This window comes from Hermetia illucens, chromosome 2 (assembly GCF_905115235.1).
Source record: "Hermetia illucens chromosome 2, iHerIll2.2.curated.20191125, whole genome shotgun sequence".
In the NCBI taxonomy this organism is placed as follows: domain Eukaryota; kingdom Metazoa; phylum Arthropoda; class Insecta; order Diptera; family Stratiomyidae; genus Hermetia; species Hermetia illucens.
In genome coordinates, this window is record NC_051850.1 from 173,724,968 (window position 1) to 173,746,860 (window position 21,893).

General features: G+C 44.4%; 1 protein-coding gene across 1 annotated transcript; it reads right to left on the minus strand.

The window, feature by feature from the left end:
• Positions 1-260: 260 nt before the first annotated feature.
• LOC119649179 (venom protease) lies at positions 261-17,250 on the minus strand. The gene is made up of 7 exons (XM_038051206.1): positions 17,141-17,250; positions 9,713-9,882; positions 9,307-9,619; positions 916-1,209; positions 644-855; positions 507-578; positions 261-455 (listed from the first exon to the last, which is right to left on the minus strand). The coding sequence occupies exons 1-7, from the start codon at positions 17,211-17,213 to the stop codon at positions 312-314; spliced, it is 1,278 nt and encodes a 425-aa protein (XP_037907134.1). The 5' UTR covers positions 17,214-17,250; the 3' UTR covers positions 261-311.
• Between the last annotated feature and the right edge of the window lie 4,643 nt (positions 17,251-21,893).

Here is a 21,893-nt window from a genome sequence, read left to right on the forward strand (position 1 = left end):
TATGCAGTCAGAGGAATATTGTGATATTGCATTGGAAAAGTTCCACTGGTTTGGCCATGAAATTCCTCCGCATACGAGAAAATCAATAGGATTTGCTGTTGAAATCTATTCTCTGGGTGACCACGCACTGGAGTCATCTACTCGTAGGGGATTCCCCTTAAAAGTATGTTGCAATAGTTTAAGAATAGATCAAAGTTGAAAAGGCCAATGATGTCCTTAAAGATACTTCTAACTTTTCAGTTTCTAAAATATGCTTTAATTCTATATTTATTATTAGTTACAGATATAATGGTTAACATTAATTCTAAATTTCACACATTCAATTGGCTCTCAATCCATGGTATAAATGGAGATACTCTCATATAGACCCCTGGAAAAGTCGCACGGGCACACTCATATCCATAAGACACCACCCCAATTAGGTAGAAATTGTATCTGGTTCTATCGGGCGAAAGCTTGAAAAGCAGATATTAGATATAATTATGGCATTATGTCAAGCAACTTACTTCAGGTAACATCAATGGTCCACCAGAATCACCTTGGCAGGCATCCCTGACTCCATCACCAGCGCAGATAATCTATAAGAAAGGATACTCAATGAAAAGTCATTTTCACAACTGCAATTTAAGTAGCTTTTACTAACATCATTGCCAAGTGAAACTGTAGGAAACCGAGTACGGTAATTTGCTTCACAGGTCCTTGTATTAATTATTGGAATTTGGGCATCTCTGAGAACAGCCGAAGTTGGTCCTTGGAATGTTACTGCACCCCAACCAGCAATGAATGGATTGTAGCTTGTGTAATCCATTGAACGAAGCGGCTCTGACACAGGAAGGCATATTGGGCGAATAGTGGCTGAAATGTTGAAAACGATATCAGCCTTCATCCAGAAATCTCAAAATCTCAAAGGCTTACATGTTATCGGAACGTCTTGGACTAACTTCAATAGTGCCAAATCATTTGTGATCGTCCTCGAATCAAAATTTGGATGAAGGATTTTAGTTTGAATGGCGACGTCACTAACTCCCTGCTGATTATTTGCGTTTATGTTATGGGCTCCTAGACGAACTGAATACAACTCGGCAGTTACACAATGTGCCGAGGTTAGAACGTGCCTTTGTGTTATTAGGCTCCCGCTGCAAAGGAATCGAGGTACTCCACCGTATCCTTGAGTTTCATATCCAAGGGCTGCAATCCAAGGGTAAGCACCTGAAAAATCACAATTGTTACATATATGAATATCTAACCTTTATATCTTCAGCTTAGTATAATGTGAAACAGGCGTGGAACCTGAAGTTAAGACCTCGAACATTTAAGATCCTCGTTCTAGTATACTGCACGATCGACTGACGTGGAATATAGCTTTCTGGGCCCGACCTGCCTCTCTCTGAGGGTGATATGCCTTTCTTCGCTGGGGATATCACGCTTTACGTCTACCAACACCGTTGGTGACTGATGACAGCCACCCCTTGTACGAGTTGACCCTACTATCAACAAAACGCAACGGATCTCTGGGGAGTCGAAAAACGCCTTACCCACTCCAGGCAGCCATGCGAACCATGCCCATTGGAGAATTTGCAGTCGAGGGTAACTGACTGCATTCGAACCGAGCCTCACTGATACCTGGACGCCTCAGTGAATAAGTTTGACCTTGGTGTGCTTAGGGGGGTTGTGGCACGGCAGACGTTCTAGACCCCATACTCGTAGGAACCAAATGAGTACATGAATTAAAATAAAAAAAGCTAAAATCAAACAAGCTGGGCCCCGTACCACAAACAGACTCGCAAGGCGGAGGCACATATCGGAACTCTGAAAGCCAATTAATTATATGCAAAAAGGGAGAAGTTGGGCCATCAAGCAGTAGAACCGTGGTCAACTTTGGGATACTGCGAAGACTACAACCAACAAAAACCACTGTCCAAAAAGCAAGGACAAGCAAAAGCACGATTGAGGTTAGTCTAATAAGACGTCAGGAAGGAAGCAGACCTCTGTTGCGCAGGTTCTAAATGGTACCTGTATGGAGCTGCCAAATCTCCCATCAGGCGTGTCCCATCGAGCTTGTAACTACTATACCGTGCGACATAAGCTGTAGCGACAAATCGGGCGCTGCCTTCATCGCACTAGGTAAAAAATCCTAGAGCTTTGCGAATTCATCAAGGAACGCCAGAATATCCATCAAAGTATAAGGACTATGATTCAGGGCATTAGGTTGGCGGACGGCAAGGCCCAGGATGAAAGAGGAGCGAAGGCAAAAGTAAGCCAGGCAACACAATTGGCGCCCACAAAAAACTCAGAGGAGAAACCGGGAAAGGGCTGCGCGAGCGGTTGAACGAGTCAACTGGCCAGCAATCCACTAAGTGAAAAAAGGCTCAACTCCCAAAAAAGTGAACCGAGTGAAGAGGACTGTTCAAGCTACTGGAGAATCTCATGTAGCCGCAATTTCGGGGAGAAAGTGCGAAACCCCTAAAGAGGATGTTGAAACCTGGAGAAAGGTGGCACCTCTGGAAAAGTAGGAAGATACGACCGGAGGTTATGATCATTTCCAAGCGTGGCGATAGGTCATACGCAGTCTCAAGAGAGGGAAGGTAGTCCCCGAACTTACCATTTTGGGAGATAATGTTAGCCGCATTAGACGGTTTCAGAAAGGAGACCTTATGCTGCAGCTCAAGAAGTCCAAGGATATAACCGCGGATAAATTCTTGAGCCAAATCGGATAGTGCTTGGGACATGAAACCGAAATCAGGGCTAGCAGACCAGAAATCTCTATTGTCTGCAAGGATATAGATGATGTCACCACGACGGAGGAGGTTCGCGAGGCTTTGGAAAAACAAATCGGCCTCATTGGACTTGAATAGTCAGCAGTAAAGACGCTACAAAAAGCCTACAGTGAGGCACAAACCGCTATCATCAGTCTACCAGTAGATGCGGCGCTCAAACTATCGGCAGAAGGGAAAGTAAAAATGGGCTGGGCTATGTCTCGCCTTAGAGAGCAGGTATCGCTTAAGCGGTGCTTTAGATGCCTTGGCTTCGATCATATCCCGAAAGCATTTTTCAGTGCCGATGACAGGTCGAAAGTTTACCGGAAATGCGAAGTGGAGGGCCACATCAGCAAGGATTATGGAGCAGTCCCAAATTGCCTACTATGCAAAGGAACGTAGGGTCTTCTTCATCGGCACATTGCAGGCAGCAGTAGATCCCCGGAATACAGGAGAGTCCTTAACACAAGTCGCAGATGAGGTTGATACAATCAGCCTCAACCACTGCGAGGCGGCGAAGAATCCACTCTCGCGAACCATCGGCCAGAAAAACATAGGTGCGGTCATAATTAGTGAATCATATCGAAGCCACGGTGGTAGCATTTGGGTCAAAGATCAAACGAGCCAAGCAGCGTTATGGGCTTGTGGAGAACAAGCCTTCGGGGAGATAATGAAGCACCCGAAGGAGAACTTCATCAGAGCGAAGGTGAAAGGCGTCCTCATCTAACTGCTATGTCCCACCCAGTGCTACACTTGCCAAGTATGAGCGGATGCTTGCAGCTATGGTTTTGGATGCAGTAGGACGTTGGCGCACCATAATTGCAAATGATTTTAATACGTAGGCTTTTGAGTGGAGCAGCCGGCAAACTAATGTGAGGGGGCATGTTCTCCTCGGAGCATTCGCGGAACTTGACATTGTTCTGGCGAATGTTGAGGCCTTGTACACTTTACGGGGAAGGGGCCTGGGGTCTATATCGGACCTGACATACGTGAGTACCGCTTTAGCTAGTAGAGTCGCTTTGCATATCAGTGAGGACCACACTCACAGCGACCACCAGGCAATCTGCATGGAAATTAAGGGCGGATCGAGCTCGAAAAAGAGTTCTCGCAGAATGCCGGGTGGTATGCTCGACTGGACAGCGAAAGCTTTTGAGGGGTCACGTTTTCCGCGGCACTCAAACCCGACATATCCCTGAATGGTACGGCTAGAAAATAACCCACCCAAATCACCGATGAGTGAGGCAAGCATCCGACGCTACTATACCCAGAAGACGATTGCTCTCCAGTAGGCAACCCAACTACTGGTGGAATAATGAAATCGCAAGTTTGCGAGCCGCATGTTTCCGAGCAAGGAGACTCTGCCAAAGGTTCAGGGGAAAACCCGGTGGCACAGAAGCAACTGCGTGGCTGCTAGCAGAAACCATTCGGAGAAGCAAAAAGAGCTGCTACAAACAGCTATGTGACCATGCCAACATAAACCCTTGGGGCGAGACGTACAGAGCAGTAATGAAAAGGCTGCAGAAATCACCCCAGGTGACCTGTCCGCGCATCCTGAAACAAATTTTTACCACTCTGGTTGTCCAGCTAAATAAGGGCATAATACCTCCTGTAACTTTGGAGGAGCTGCGGCAAATATGTGGTAGGATCGGTGAAAACGAGGGCCCAGGTTTCGATGGCATCCCCCACCGAGGTTCGAAACTGGCAGTGAAGACTAGGCCCGACCTTTTCGCCAACACCTTCGAGGGATGCATAAAAGAAAGAGTATTCCCTGTCCAGTGGAAAAAGCTAAAGTCAGTGTTGCTTCCGAAACCTGGCAAGCCACATGGAAACCCAGCTTCGTATCGTCCTGTCTGCCTAGATAACGGAAAGAGTTACCTACAACAGACTCCTACCCATCGTCAAAGTCAGCAATGGGTTTTCGGAACGCTAGTTTGGTTTCCGACGAGAACGGTCTGCGGTGGACGCAATTAGCATCGTAGTAAACCAGGCAAAAGGTGCACTGATTTCTTGCGGCTGCTATGCCGTGTTGCGCTGGATGTAAAGACCAATTCAACTTGGCCAACTGGAACAGATTTAAAGGGGCGCTGGTTGACTTAGGCGTCTCCGGGTATTTAGAGAATTTGGTGGAAAACTAACTCTCTGATACGTGGCGGATGAGAGCCCCAAAGAGTACATTGGCAGAGCCAGGGTACCACAGGCTTCGATACTTGGTCCTCTCTTGTGTATCATGTATAATGGGGTGCTTGTTCTTCCCGTCTCAGAGGGAACTACGATTGTTTGCTTTGCTGACGACCTAGCTGTGGTTTTTACAGCAAAACACCCAGAAGATGTGGAGGTCTACTTGACGGAAACAATAAGAGCGGTAAAGTCCTGGCAAGAAAGAGCGGGGCTGACCTTGGGGGACGCGTAAACGGAAGCGATCTTAATAACCAACCGGAGGAAAAATAACACTGTGAAAATAGAAGTCGCTGGATATACGGTGGAATGAAAGCCGACTATCAAATATCTGAGGGTCATAGTTGATACCAAATTGAGCGGAAACATGGGGAGACCAACTACTATATTATCCAGTTCCTCCCGGGATACAGTGGTTGCTACACGCAGTATCTGCACTGCTTTGCGTTGGATGATTCTCCGAATTGTCCTATCTGCGGAGGCGCACCGGAGGATCCAGAGCATCAGGATTACCGAGATGTAGGCAATCTTAAGGTGGGAGTTATGCCTGTTAACTCTAGAAGATAAAAATTGGCCATTGTCGCTATCACTGAGAAGACGCGAGCCAAGCTCTCCGTTCCGGGAAAATAAAGATGCAGAATAAGGTGAAGAGCAGTTGTAACCCGCTGTGTTAAGTGCTGGGCGTACGGATATACAGCAGAGGCTTGCAAATGCAGGATAGAAGCAGTTTGTGTTACAAGTGTAGCGAAGATTTGTGATTCGCCAAGTGCTGTGTCCATTGCAAGAACCGCGATCTGCATAAAGAAGATGTGGCTCATATCTTCAAGGAAGAGGTCATCATCTCTGACGTAACTTTCGCTATGGAGTCCTTAATGTCAGCGGTCCAACGATGGAAGATACTGGAAGATTTCACGGCAAGCGATCATCAATACATTTCCTTCGAATGACAAACGGCCCTTCCCAATATTCTTACGTCTGGTAAACAAATATGGAGTGGAACATCGGAAAAATCGACGTGGCAAAATTTGTCGAATCTCTCTCAAGAGGTTAGCGAGGAGACCCAGGCGAAGACTGAAGAACTACAGCTGAATAGCTAGTTCATTCAACAATGAGCCTTATTACTGCAGCTTACAATGCATTAGCTCCCAAAAAAAAATGCGTCCCGGCAAATTACCCGTGTACTGGTGGACGGCTACAATTGCAGGCTTCGACGGAATTGGCTGAGACTTCGGCCGATTGCTCCGTGCACAGAGGCCAAGTCGAGTTCGCACTTAGAATAGCAGAGTATAAGAGTGGGAGAAAGGAACTCTGCCACGAAATCAACCGGTAGAAGGCACGCTGCTAGCAGGAGCTAACCAACGAAGTAAACAGAAAGCCATGGAGCCTGGGTTATAAGCTGGTTTCCAACAACCTCGGTGCTCAACAGTCGCCTTGTTCTATGGAAACAGTGAAGATGGAAGAAATCGTGCAGGCCCTTTTCCTGTCTACCCCATCCGAACTGACACTTTCGATGAAGGAGTGTGTACTGAGGTATACCCTCTCTTCACTGCAAGTGAACTAGAGTGGGCGATCCTGTCCATGAAGAACAAAAAAGCACCAGGGCCGGACGGTATTCCCAGCGAAGTGTCGAAAATGATATATAAACACAAACCGGACTTGCTAGTCGGCGCATGTTTGACAATGAGTGTTTTTACCTCCCACTGGAAGGGTGTGTGACTTGTGCTGATAAGCAAAGGCAAGGGTGACCTAGAGGCGCCATCAGCGTATCGTCCGCTCAGTATGTTGGACACAGCGGGGAAACTACTTGAGAAGCTTATCAAGACATGACTGACTGACGCAATATCTACTGCAGGAGACTACTCACCAAGACAATATTGTTTTAGAGCAGGGCGGTCCACAAGAGATGCCATTGAGCAGGTGGTCCAAACGTTAAACTGACTAAGGCATATAGTCGCGACTATCGGCAAGTGGTGCTTCTTGTGACCCTCGGCATATGAAGCGCCTTTAATTCTGTGTGGTAGTGTGATAATGCTTGAGGCTCTGGAAAATCGTTTTCATACTCCAGGCACCCTATTGTGGATCAAGCCACGACTGACTGACGCAATATGTGCTGCGGATGACTACTCACCCACACAATATGGTTTTAGAACAGGGCGGTCCACAATTGATGCCATTGAGCAGGTGGTCCAAATGATAAAACTGGCCAAAACACACAATCGCTAATTTCGGGAAGTGGTGCTCCTTGTAACCCTCGACGTAAGAAGCGCCTTTAATTCTATAAGGTGATGCAACATGCTTAAGGCACTGGAAAATTGTTTCCAAATGCCAGGCCCCCTATTTCGAATGTTGAGTGACTATTTAAAGGACCATGCCCTATTTTACGGGACCCGGGAAGAACAGAGCAGAATGAAGGTAACATTGGGGGTGGCTCAGTAATCTATCCTTGGAACGCCTTATACGATAGCCTCCTACAACTCAAGATATCTATTAAATCGCATCTATTCGGATATGCGGACAATGTTACGGCACAGGTTACCACACGCACAGTTAAACAAGCTCAGCACACACTGGGAATGGTTACGCGGCGAGCAAGCAAATGGGTGGCTGAGTAAGGATTCTCCCTAGCTCTGAAGAAAACTAAAGTCGTTGCCCTGACCAAGGAGAGCGTTTCCACAATCCTCCCTATTCATGTTGGTGAAACCATGGTGTTGCCAAAGCTGCCGGTATAATACCTGATAGACACGAAGATGAGCAGATTTGCAAAACTGCAGACAAGACTGCAGCTCGAATGTTTGCGATTTGTCGGCTAATATCTAGCGTCGGTGGTTTCTTATCCAGCAGACATCGCTTACTGATGAGTGCGGTTCAGTCCGTTCTCCTTTATGGTTCCGAAATATGAGCTGACTCCCTCAGTAAGGAAATACCCCGCCAGCGCCTAGAAAGACAAGGCCTCTGCGGCTTTCGAGTTGTGTCCACCTATCGTACCATCTTGGAGATAGCTGTAATGTTGTCGAGTGGAACTTATATACCTCAGGAAAGAGGAGGGAAATAAGGAAGTTGTCGCTTTTGAAGAAACAGCTCGCACTCTCTGCGCATGGCAGCAATCTTGGGAAAAAAATCGAGAGGTAGATGGACCGCGCATTTCATAAAAGACGTGCGGCAATGGTTCAATCGAAAGCACAATGAGGTTGACTATTAGCTACCCCGGGTTCCAGTGGGCACGGATATTTTCGATCTTACCTGCACACAATTGGGAAATCACGGTCACCCGACAGTATTTATTGCAGGGAAGTAATGTATGATGCCTGCCACACCTTTTTCTTCTGCAAAAGGTGGGAGCGCCATCACCATCGCCTTTCGATAGAAGGGTGTCAAACGTCCCTGGACACCATAATTGAGGCCTTGCTGCAGAGCGAAAACACAAGGAGGTGAATGACACGGTACAGCTAAGGTAGCTAAGGGTCCCTGAATCCACGGGCTTTTGCTCCTATATTGAATCGACCTGGCCTGTCGGACGGTTCCGGGTCAGAGTCCTGGATGCATCAGGGGGTGTTTTAGCCGGTAGTCTGTCTGGGACAGGAGTCCAGCACTTTGTGCATAAATGTATTTCCCCTCCCTACCGGAAAAAAAAACTATCTAGCGCATCCAGGCATCAAGACAAAACGAATCGGTTAGTCACCGCAAAATATTTTTGGCCGCCCATAAACAAGGATATTAATTCTTGGCCCATCTCGATGTAATCGGCCCTTTGTAAAACATGCAGAGTTTCAGGTATTGCTTCACAATCATCGATAGGTTTACACGGTGGCTTGAGGCGGTGCATCTGAAAGACATTTCTGCACAATTATGTGCCGAGTCCCTCTATTGAAAGCGGATTCTACTCCTCAGTGCGCCGGCAAATGTAATCACGGCCCAGCGAATGCAGTTCGAGTTCTCCCTTGTCTCGAAGTTAGATAAATTTCTAGCCTTTAAATACTAACGGACAACCTAGCAGCTAAATGGGACGCTCGAAAGAGGACACTGTGCGCTGAAATCCACTATAATGGCGACCCTCCTTGGTCATCCTATTTGCCTCAGGGCAGTCAATTGCGACGAATTTCCTGCAAGTGCCGCAAATCTGATGTACGGGGAGAACCTAGGACTACCCAGCGACCCTGCACTCGACAGTAGATTGAACCTTAACATCTCCTGATTGCTGGGTCTGCTCAAGGACGCAGTGCGCAAGCTGAATCCGCCACCACCCGTCAACCATAATAATAATAAATAATGGTACCTTGCGTGCTGGGTCTGGAGAAACCAGGGATATTTTTTAGCGTAAATAAATATGAACATAGATATGTATCTTTCACTTTAAAATATACATAAGATCACTTACCTCTTTGTGCTTCGTTACCTCCTACAACCCGGTTCGTTGACGCAGAACTAAGTCCACAAATACTCTCTCTTGGCAGAGTATACTGTCCATAACTTCCTCCTCCCACTGAACTACCAGGATAACCATAAATTGGATAGTTTCCCGGATAGCCTTGCTGAGCATATGGGGGATAGTTGCCCGAACTGCCAGTTGTGGTTCCTCCTGCAGGACCAAATTGGAACACTTGTCCAGCAGGCTGATACGGTGTGTAGATACTTGCTATCTGATTGTAGATATTTGAAGGATTTGTGGCAGAAGGGTTTTGACAGCAAACCTAGGGATGAAAAAATGATGAAAAGATACGAAATGAAAATGCGAGATATATAACAAATGAAAGATTTTATTGGTGATAAACAAACTATCTCACCAGATAATCGTATCCATCAAATCCACATACGGAATTGCCAAGATAATCACTATACGTAGCTCGATTATTGGTTTGCATATTGTATTGGAGAAAATTATCGCCGATTTGTGTGCAAAGGCTTGCTCTTGTGCAGTATCCATTTTGGTTATATGGCGTCAAACAGTTTTGGGCTGTAATCAGTGCGTAACACGTTTATGATTACGTTGTTATTTTTGGTTGGTTTGATATGATTTATAACACGAAAATAAAGTATAATAAAATTAGTGAAATTACTAAAATAATTTAAGGATCCAAAGGTTTGATTATTGATATTTTATTTTATTTATTTATTTTTAATTTTATTTTTATTTATTTAAATAAATTATTAAAATTATGTTTGTAGCTTTAATTCCACGATAATGCCCACATCTATTCATTACACTATGAACCAATTGCAATTTATTCCAACTGAGTATTTATAAGGATATAAATTTTAAGGAGATCACACAAACTTTATCCATAGTACACGTTTGGCAGTTGCGGTGGTTGAGGAATTTGTGGTAGTTGTGGAAACCGGGGTGGTTGAGGGGGTGATTGAGGATATTGGGACAATTGCGAAAATTGCGGCAGTTGAGGTAGTTGAGGAACCTGGGGCCACTGTCCACTCGGGATTTGACCTCTTCGCACAGCCTCTATCAATGCTGCCAAAGCCGATTGCCGGGGGTCAATGCAAGGACATAAAGGGATGGGACTGGAACCATCAGCGTTACAAATTGGTGGTGAAGGTAAACATTGTATTGGTAAACCAGTCGGTATCGTGGGTAGCGTAGGAATAGATGGGATGGTTGGTAACGTTGGTAGGGTTGGAAAGGTAGGAATTGTGGGTGCAGTAGGAATAGTGGGAAGTGTAGGGATCGTTGGCGCTGTAGGAATTGTAGGTAACGTAGGTATAGTAGGAGCTGTAGGAATTGTAGGTAATGGGGGGATAGTCGGAGCCGTAGGAATTGTGGGCAACGTGGGAATAGTCGGCGCTGTAGGAATTGTAGGCAAAGTTGGAATCGTCGGTAACGTTGGAATTGTGGGGAATGTTGGAAATGTCGGTAACGAGGGTATTGTTGGTAACGTTGGAATTGTCGGCAAGGTTGGAAAGAATGTAGGAAATCCCGTTGAAGTAGTTGTAGTTCCAAGGGTAGCACCAGGCGGCAGTGTTATAAACGGAAAACTAGTAGTTCTTTTTCCCGTAGTCCATGGACAAAGCCCTTTTAACTTTGCAAGTTGCAGGAGCACAGGCCAAGCGTATAGTTTTAAACACCATTCACTTATTAGCATTTTCAGAGTAAATCACAGCCAATTAATTAATCACAAACGATATTTCACTAAAACTTATTTTATCTGTTATTCCTGTATTACAAGTACCAACGACTATTGCATCTAAATTCCCAATCACAACTGAAGTAACTCTGCTACATCTTGACTAGAAATATCTATTTTAAAATAAACAATTTGACTATTTCACTATAAAGTTCATATTCATAATGTTACGCATCTTTTTGCTACTTTTATGCGTGCATGCAGCGTAGAGTCACCCACTTTTGTAATGGTTTAACGCTTTTTCGCTTCAACACTCTCTAAAATTAAAAGCAACAAATTTCACATTTCGGTTACAACATCGCTGCTATTCATGCAATAGTAACAGGAAGAATATGCAGGTTTTTCCTAATAAAGATACAATGAGAATCTGGAAAACTTTCACAGCTGATCATCGGATATTTCGACGTAAAGTAGTCCAGCTGGTGTCCTTCAGTATTCGTTGATTTTTAACAAATTTATAGTAAAATATTTGGATCATACTATTAATCGAGTTTTTCTATACTAAGATAGATAGCTAATTTCAGATACTGGACGGTAGATAAATTAAAATAGAATATAAATTACTGCAACTCATAATAACTATGGTAAATATAAGTATCTCTTTTGTTCACTCCTTTGTGAAGCCTGAGGCATCCACACAAGCTCTCTTTCGGATTGCCATTTTATATAACCAAATGATAATGACAAATCTGGTCCTAGAGTAATTCCTGTCACGAATAGATGAAAAATCTAAAAGGTATCCAAACCGATCAATCTAATCCAATCAAACGCCAGTCTCAAGGGTCATTTGCGATCTTTAACAAATCGTTCACGTTGCAGGGAGTGACGTGTCCGAAAGTACCCGAGCAAGTAGTTATGACCCCCTAGCTGACAGTATCCGTGAGTCCTAGGTAGGTAGACTTGAGAAAGGTATTGGTTGAAGAGCGAACTGCGGGTGACCGGTATACGCCGGGACACGCTAGAGTGCTCTGAGTGTCGACAGATCTCAGCCCAAGTCGAAGGGGTGATGTAAAACCAGCTCTGCCAGCGTGGTAGTTATCGCGTATATCAGGAGTCAGCCTCTTCAGGACCCTGTATTGAACCGTTGTTAGTAGACCACGTATACTCGAGTCAATGCTGATCCGTTCATAAGCTCCGAGAACAAGCCTTAAAAACAGAGGTAGATAATTTATCCCCGAGGCATTGTGAACTACCGACCAGATGGAACGCATTGTACGGACATTCTTCCCCAGACATCCTATATGGGTTGGTGGCAATAACACGGAAAGCGTCGAGGCTTGCCCCCTTTTCATAATGAGAGAGCACGAAGAAACGGTTCTCATTATTAAAAACAAGAAGGCGCCAGGTCCTGATGGCATCCCGGCGGAGATTTACAAGCTGCTGTAAGACCAGAGGCCAGACTTGCTAATGGGGTGTTCAGAGCTTGCTTTAAGGAAGGCATTTTTTCTTGTCGCTTCAAGGAGGCCTGACTCGCGCGATAGAGCAAGGAAAAAGGAGACCCGGAGCTCCCATCTGCATACCGACCGCTGTGTATGCTTGACACGGCCGGGATCGCGATCCGCACTGCTGGGGACTTATCCCCAAGGCAGTTCGGGTTCAGAACAGGGAAATCCACAGTAGATGCTGTTATGGAGGTCGTGGATGCGGTTCATCGAGCCGAGGCACTCAGCCGTCAATCTCGATGGATAGTGGTCCTCATAACGCTTGATGTCAGAAATAAATTCAACACCGTAAAATGAACAGATATGCTAGGCCTCATTCCACGTGCCAAACTATCTCTTGCGAATATTGAAGCATTATCTGAAAGGCCGCTCCCTGCTCTATGAGACGCTAGAGGGCCAGAGAAGGATGGACATCACGTCGGGAGTAGCACAATGAACCATCCTAGGAGCTCTGGAACGCTTGTTACGATAGTCTGCTGAGACTCAATATGCCCGAAGAGTCGCGTCTGGTCAGTTATGTAGACGACATTGCGGCATTTGTTGCCGCACGAACTGTTGAACAGGCACAAAGTAGTCTTGGCATATCCATGCGACGAGTAAGTGGATAGATGACTGCTCATGGTTTCAGCGTGCGCTGCAAAAAACTTAAGTATTCATCTTGATCAGAAAGAGACTCCCGACCCTACATCCCATATCGATCGACGAGTTGACAATAGTGTCAAAATCAGCGGTTAAATACCTTGGTTTAATGCTCGGCTTGAAGATGAGCTTCTTCGAACAAATCAAAGCTGCAACGGACTGGGCTGCAACTGGAGTCTCGGCCTTGAGTCGGCTAATCGCAAATGCTGGGGCTCTATATCTACTAGGAGACGTCTCCTTATGTGAGCAACGCAGTCGATTCTGCTCTATAACACGGAGATATGGCTGATGCCCTTGATAAGGAAGTGCATCGTAAACACCTTGCTCAAGTGGAGAAATGACGAGCTTTACGAGTAGCGTCTGCGTATCGCACTATTTCAGAACCGGCGGTGATGGTGATCGCGGGAGTGATCCCGTTGTCCACCCTACCAAGAAGCGTAAAGCTATCTACCGCCGTAAGGGCGAAAACTTAAGAGAGGTGGTTGCCGTGGGGAACGTAAACGCACCCTTAACGAGTGGCAACGCTTTGTGCGGCTCATCGACAATTTAGATCCGTGGCTGAACCGAACACACGGTGCGATTGATTACTTCCTTACCCTACTTCTAAGCATGGAGGTTTTCAGTCTTTCCAGCACAAGATTGGGAAGGCGCGATCTCATGATTGTGTGTTCTGCAATGGAGTGGCGGACGACGCTCAACACACCTTTCTCTGATGAGAAAGCTGGGAGACGGCTTTTGTCAGCAACTTTATGAAGACACAAGTAAGCTCCCTCCAGACAACATTGTCAGATGCAGAAGAGCGCTGGTAGCTGGAGTCGCGTTGCCCATTATGTTTAGGCTCTTCTTATTGCGAAGAAGATTGAACTCCACCGTCGAAGGGATCGGATGGGAAGGGGTTCCCGGAACTAACAACTTCCCCTTCCCTCCCGTTGGTGAAAAGAATTCCTTGACTTGGCCCCCAAAGCCGAGAGAGCGGGAGGGCAAGCCCGAAGTAATGTGTCAAACGGTTCCAGGCTAGTTCACTTGCCAATATTGAACTGAACATCGAAGTCAACGGTAAGCGACCAAATGGCCGGCCAAAATAGTGGTGGCTTGATACGCTGGATGGGGATTCAAAAGCCTCGCGATTACATCCAAATCAGGCGTTTGATAAAATAAAATGGCCAAAACGATTATGTCGAGCCGACCCCGCTTGTGAATGGGACAAAGGCTGAAGAAAAAGAAGAAGATGTGAGGAGCGACGAGTGCATGACAGCTCCGTGTCACATAGTTAAAAATTCCATTGCCCTCTAGAAAGCCCTGTATAGATAATAGTCAACCTCATACGCTTCGCACTCTGAGTTTAATGAATGGAATTTTAATATTTCATTCGAATGTCAATTATTCTCGTTATAACGTCAGCATCTTATTTGTATAGCTTAGGATGCGGTGAATTCGGAGTAAATTGATAAGTGTGTATCGCTATAACTTTGACACTAATAGTCGGATTTTCATGAAACTTGGCACGTTTATGCATGAGACTGTCCTGGATGTTGGCACTCCTAGGATGAATTTAAGGGATTTTTTTCAGTAAATTTCTAAAAGTTGGTAATATACTATTAATAAGTTTATTTGAGCAGATATCGGAGTGGGACATTTTTGAGGCCTAGATTTCATCTAAGAACTAAACCCTGATTTTTTTGGATTTTTGGGTTCGGTAGTTTCCGAAAATGAGTCCTGCCTCACTTTAAGTGCGTACATTTTGACTCTTTACTCGCGCACCTGGCAATTCACGCCAAAACTTATATCGTGAATTGATGGCCACGCTTGCTAAACCAACACCAACAACTCTACTACCAAACCCTATTTCCACCTCCACGTGGTGATCGCTGGGAGTTCTTTCTTAATAGAAAACTTCAGACAGGGAAGGATGAAGACGAGTCTCCCGCGCCTAAAAACGGGACAAATTGTACCCACTGGTCCTACAGGTTGGGGGTTAGGTAGAGCTGACAACTCTACACAGAAAACAAACCGTTACGAAGCTACAAAAGGCACTTCTAAAAAGGAGGAGCCTGGCTATACAACGGCGAAACCGGCAACGAAAACGCAATAACGATTTGCGCATTTTCTCATGAAACGTGCGCTCCCTACACAAAAATGGAGCTGCCAAGCAGCTAGCCGATGCCTTGCCCCAATATTAGCCTCATGTAACAGCGTTGCGAGAAATACCTTGGACAGGGATCGGTTTCCTGGAGAAGAACCACTACACCATATATTATAGTAGCCATCCAGTAAGCCATGCGCTCGGAGTAGGTATCTTAGTCACCCAAAAATGAAACCTACTGTTATCGGCTTTCAAAATATAAGCAAAAGCCTCATACATGTTTACGCCTCTACAGAGCAGACTGCAAAGTCGGAGAAGGATACCTTCTACGAGGTAGCTAAGCGGACCCTCGAAGCCTGTTCCAAGTGTGATATCAAAATCAAACTTGGAGATTTCAACAGCTAAGTAGGGACAGAGCATTCACGCGTTACGTCGGCTTCCATAGCTTACATAGTGATGCCAATCATAACGGGCTGCGGATTATTCAGTTTGCAGTATCGCACGAAATAGTCGTTGGAAATACACGAAGTTTGCACGAAAAGCGGTCCACACACATACGTGGGCCCCTCCGCACGGGACCACTTTCAAGCAAATTGACCACGTGCTGATTGAACGCCGCCACCTCTCAGCCTTGATGGAAGTCAGAACATATTGGGGGGCCAATATAGACTCGCACCACTATCTCGTTGGCGTAGTGCTCCAAACTCGAATTACGACACCAGCTGCAATCCTCTTTGACAATCAGGTGAGAATGAATACCGAAGCCATTCACAACACAGGGCGAAATGGAAACCGCAATAACCGCAGTCAACAGAGATCCTGGAAATGAAGCATCAACAAATGATCTTCACAACCACCTGAAGAATGTTATCTTTGATACGGCCACAAAGATACTTGCCCCCAGACGCAAAAAAATTGGGAACGGCAGGTTTGACGATGAATGTAAGCTAGCTATCACGAACTCCGTCGAACGGAGAAGTGACTTCATCGACGGAAAAAGGAAGCCTGGAAGAACCAACAAGTCTGTGACCTAATAAAAGTACAGGGAGCAATCGCACCATTCGCTGAAGTTTTACCAACAAGTCAGCAGGAGGAAGCCTTATACACCTCGATGCTCATCCTGCCGAGAAAAAAAGGGATTCCCGACAGAATGATTGAGATATTGAGCGATGGGTTGAGTATTTTGATGAACTGCTCAACAACCAAAATGTCGGCGAGTTGGAATTCCCGCCAACTGAAGACGACGGACAAATGCTCCCACCACCAAGCATAGAAGAAACAGTCCTTGCAATTCATCGGCTTAATCACCATAAGTCACCAGGAACCGATGCATACATAACGACGAAATCTATGAGTGATACCATGACCGTCTGGTTGTGGATAAAATCCGGCTCAATAGGTTACGGTGGGCGGGTCACTTAATCCATATGGATGAGGATGATCCCACCCGGAAAGTCTATAAGGGCAATAGGTGAAGGTGAAGGAAAATTAGTATTATTCCAAAATTAAACAACCAAGGATATGCAAATCCTCGAAGCCATCATCTATATGGAAACAATAATGTCAAATTGCGCCCAGAATACTCAGAAAAAGCTCCTACGTGTAAAATGTTAAATAAAATAATATTGAAAGGCAATTCCACCCATAACACGAAATCTACTGCTAATCATCTAATCGATTTCTGCGAATTATGAATAATAAAGTCAATACCATATCCTTTTCTTAGTTATAGTTTTTTAAGTATGACAATTGAAGTCAATACACTACTAAATAAATAGTTTGACAAAAACAAATTTCAAAAGGGTTTACGACCCTAACTTTTCGGAATAAACTAAAACGCAATAAGCTCATAGATTCAATGCAATCCGTGGTAAACTATTGGAACAATAACAAAAATATACATTTGATATTTACCTGAATTGAATGAGAAGGTCAGTAATATGCAAAAGAACCATAGAATCCACAATACAAACTGTTGCAACTGCATTGCGTAAGCGGAAACTTTTGTAACGTTCTGAAGAGTAAAAGCGACTAAACTGGAACACTATTGTGACAATCGTAGATATTTACAATAAAAATCCAATTGTAACCAAATAGTGATAATTGCATTTAATGTGCAAAAACTTGGAATAGTTATAACTAGATGGAGTATCTTTTTTTGTCATTTAATTCATCTTTTATACATTACCATTCAAATGGACCAATTTACCGCTCAAAGCGTATTACGTATGCATAGAAATAAGTGAATCCCCAAGGTTTTGGATACACATTCGTATAAACACGAGTACAGCCGGTTTTTCATCGAAATAAATTAAATTCATGTAATTAATATTCAGATATGAATAGGACGAGACTCAACAATGTTGAAAAGTTGGAATTGGTAAACAAATTATCAGACTTTCAATAATAGGCAGAGTAAATCTCTTAATAATATTAATTTTCCTTTGTTGACCCGGGAGCCCTTACTACGTATTTCCATCCCGTCAACCCAAGTGTTTTCCCACGATTATATTGCCAACCCTCAATTTTCCTATTTAATGGTAATGACATTCAAATTACAATTTTTTTGTCATATTAGGGTGAATCATGGAAATATCATTACTATATATCATGATACCACTGCAATAGATAACCTCATGTACGAATACGAATTATTAGATGGTTCCGCATAGACGGTTCTAGGGCAAATTCAGCGTATACGCAGTACATGATTCACTCTAATTCGAAGTACCCATGCACCTCAAATCTATAGTATAATGGAATCAGATTTTTTTAAAGGTTATCTAATGAAGGTAAATAACACATTGGAGGTTACTTTTTTTAAGAAGAAATGCTAACTTTATTAGACATTTAACTGGAAAGCAGTGATGACTCAGGACAGTAAACCAATTTTTAGATATTTCTCCTTCGGTTTTATATATAATATAATAATCACCATTATTAGGAAAAATAAATCATGGAAGATAATTCCATAATTACTATATTTCGTGCTTCCAAATTGTCTAAATGCAAAGGAGGATAGATATTTTTGGCTTTGAAAATTTATTCTGCTGATTAATGAAATGTTTTTGTTAAATATTTTGATTTTATTTTAAATATACTTATCCATACATATTTGCTTGATAAAAAGCCCCACTTTCCACAGTTTCACTGCTGACAATCAAGGGAGCAGGAAGATCCCAAAAAGCAGAAAAATGGCGAAAGATGACCATGCAGGACCGCCAGCAGACTATAAATGCAATTCCACTCGAGTGCCCCGTCAACTAGCGATGGGTAGATGGTGTAAGTAATATTACAAAAATGATATCACCTTAAAGTATAATATTACATTACCATCGAACGCGATCAAATCATTACAACATCACTTAACATTACCGCATCACCCCTTCACCTAACATCATCTCATCACCTAGCATCATCGCATTACCTAACATCATCAGATTATCAGGCATCATCCCATTACCTGGAATTATCCCATTACCAAGCATCATCGCATTACAAAAATGATATTATATTGTAATATAGCATCACCTAACATTAGCGTTCTTCGTAGTATATGTCGCGGCGGCAGTTGCCGATGCCAACTCCAAGTATCGGTCTGGCTTTGGGCTTGCTTTAGGCTGGCTTCGAGCTGACTTTTGGATCGGTTTCGCACTGTCTTTGGGCTTGCTTTAGGTTGGCACCGGGTTGACTTTTAGATTGTGTGCGTGTGTATGTGTGGTGGGGGCGAAACTGTAGCTTCCGAGTACAATAGGCCGTGTTGGCCCATTGTACTCGACATCCCCATCTAACGAAATATCCCGGATTCGTTAACGTAACGCAGAATTTCCGTCCCGTCGCAACTGGAGAATATCAGCACCAAAGATCTGATGCCTAATGCGTTCATAGGTGAGGCATTCACAGGAAATGCTCCGTGGATTCCGCTTCCTCATTACAAGAGGAACACGTGTCATCTTGAATAATTCCTATTCTGAACATATGTCCAGCTAGTGAATTATGGCCTGTCAGAATGCCTACAATACTCCATGCTTTTCGACACGATAAACATTGCGGTACGCATGTTCGATTCTGGCAGGAAAAGTTGGATGTGTTTTGCAGCATTTGGACTCTACCACCTGTCACTGTGGGAAGCTTGTTGTTTTTAGAGACATCCTAAGCCTGGTTCCGGTTCTCGCATGGGGGAGGCTAAACCTCCTTTTGCTAAAGCATCCGAGATTTTATTTCCCTCTACGCCACAGTGACCAGGTACCCAGAGCAGTTCCACCGTATTGAATCTATAGATAGGGTTCAAACGGTTTCTGCATTCCTGAACGGTTTTCAAACTGATCAAAGGACTATTCAACGCCCTCAGTGCAGCCTGGCTATCTCTGCAGATTGCAATGCGCATGCCCTCCAACCGCTCGTCGATCAGTTAGTTTGCCCCCTTAGGATCGCAGCAACTTCGGCTTGAAAAAACCATTTTGTTCCAAAAGTAAATGCCACTTCTCGTTTTTATTTTAGAGGTAGATTCCAGCTCCAAAACCCTGTTCTGTTTTTGAGTCATCTGTGTGGAAGACTTCCGTATACCCCGCCACGCATTCCTCTGAGACTTCCCAGTTTTCTCTATGCTTCAGGGTAACTTCATATCTTCTACCGAACGGATGTATGGAGACCCGAGAATCGGAAGGCATTGTAAGAACTGCATTCAGTACTCCCAGTAACTCTTTCAATGCTCTGTGCTTCCTACATCCGTTGTTTCCCCATAGATCTAATCATATTAGTCTATAAGCTACTGTCATTGCAGTGCTTTAAATAAATATATCCAAGGACTGCAAATTGAGTAATGCATTTAGAGCTGCGTCGGATGTCGTGCTCACAGTTCTTTGCAGTGCGGCTAGTTTACAGTGAAAAACTTTTTGTCTCACCTTAACCCACCACACTACGGATGCTTAAGCGAACATCGGCCTAATGATAGCCACGTATATCCACATTACCACATGAGGCCTGAGTCCCCATGTGGAGGCAAACACAGGTCTAGACCGTCCATTAGCTGTGAAAGCTCGTTTCAACTTTACCTCTACATGTTTGTTCCAAAGAATCTTTTTATCTAGAGTGACTCCCAGATATTTCACTTCTTCGGAGAATTGAAGGGAGGTACCCCTCATCTCAGGGAGGCAAAGTCCACCCAGTTTTCTCTTTTTTGTAAATAATACCATTGTAAAAAATATAGAACAAACGGTTTCGTCCAGGGCAGAGGCAACTCGTCAGACGCTGCCTCACCTCTGCCCTGGGAGCAGCGTGACCATGAGTGGCATCAGATGGAAAACGCTCCTTTATATATTTGGAAAAACAAGCCAAGGGTGCGAATTATATCCAATTGAAACCGCCCATAGTTTCAGCCTAAGCTAGGCTAAAGCTAAATTATTGTTTAGGATAAGTGAGGGATCCTAAGTCCACAACCACTTGCTGTTGGACCGGACCAAACGGAGAGCAACTTACTCCCACGTCGCTTTGGTCCACGGATCCTTCGCTTGAGGTATGGCACCCAAGCATTCAAAAAATATAGGACAAACGGTTTCGCCCTGGGAGCCGAGTGACCGTGACTGGCATCAAATGGAAAACGCTCCTTTATATATTTGGAAAAACATGCCAATTTGGTCCGGTCCAACAGCAAGTGGCTGTGGACTTAGGATCCCGCACTTATCCTAAACAATAATACCATTGTGTTTTTTTTGGATTAACTCAAAGACCATGCCCGGCATGTTGTGTATTTCTACACACCATTCCAAGATCCCGATTAACAGCAAGCATAGACACGTAATCAGTATAAGCTTGAACGTGTATTGGCAAATTTTTCAGTTCGCATAGTAGTAAGTCAATTAGCAGTATGCAACACACCTCCTTGGGGGCAGCCTTTCGCTGCTTCGCTTGTTAGGTAGCGCTCGACACCCACTTCAACACACAACAATTTCTGCGTTGGCATAGCGTAAACCCACTTCAAAGCATCGTCAACACCATGCGCTCTGTTGGCATTACAAAGTTTTTGAAGAGGAGCACAGTCAAAAGCTCCTTCAATGTCCACAAACACCCCCATCGAGTAGTCATCTTCAGAATTGCTTCCTCTATCTTTGTAACCAATGAATGAATGAATTAATGAATGAAGAGCAGACTCACAAGTCTTTTCACGTTGGTAAGCATGTTGGTTTTCATCAAGTGAGTGTGACCTAAGCGCCTTCCTAAACCGCTAAACCAGTCTCTCCAAACCTTTCAGCAAGAATGAAGTCAAGCTGATCTGTCTGAAGTTCTTTGGATTAGGATAGCCATCTTTCCGGATAGCTCAGTGGTTAGAGCACTAGGCTGTCATACGGAAGGTCGCGGTTCAAATCTCACTGGTGGCAGTGGAATTTGCATCGTGATTTGACGTCGGACACCAGTCGACTCAGCTGTGAATGAGTACCTGAGTCAAATCAGGGTAATAATCTCGGGCGAGCGCAATGCTGACCACATTGCCTCCTAGTGTACCGTTACGGTCTTGAATGAAGTGCTCTAACACACTTCAAGGCCCTGATCCAGTATGGATTGTTGCGCCAACGATTATTATTATTATTATTATTATCTTTCCAGATTTCGTATGAAGACTACCTTAACCTTCTGCCAATAGGTAGCCGCACAGCCCAAAGCAAGATAT

What these genes read in the sequence shown, in the direction of transcription:
- LOC119649179 (XM_038051206.1), bottom strand. Translation starts at nt 17,213, where the DNA reads ATGCAGTTGCAACAGTTTGTATTGTGGATTCTATGGTTCTTTTGCATA. An exon ending in AGGTAACGAAGCACAAAGAG is followed by an intron (nt 1,210 to 9,306) that starts GTAAGTGATCTT and finishes GTGATTTTTCAG; the next exon opens with GTGCTTACCCTTGGATTGCA. An exon ending in GACCATTGATGTTACCTGAA is followed by an intron (nt 456 to 506) that starts GTAAGTTGCTTG and finishes CTGCTTTTCAAG; the next exon opens with CTTTCGCCCGATAGAACCAG.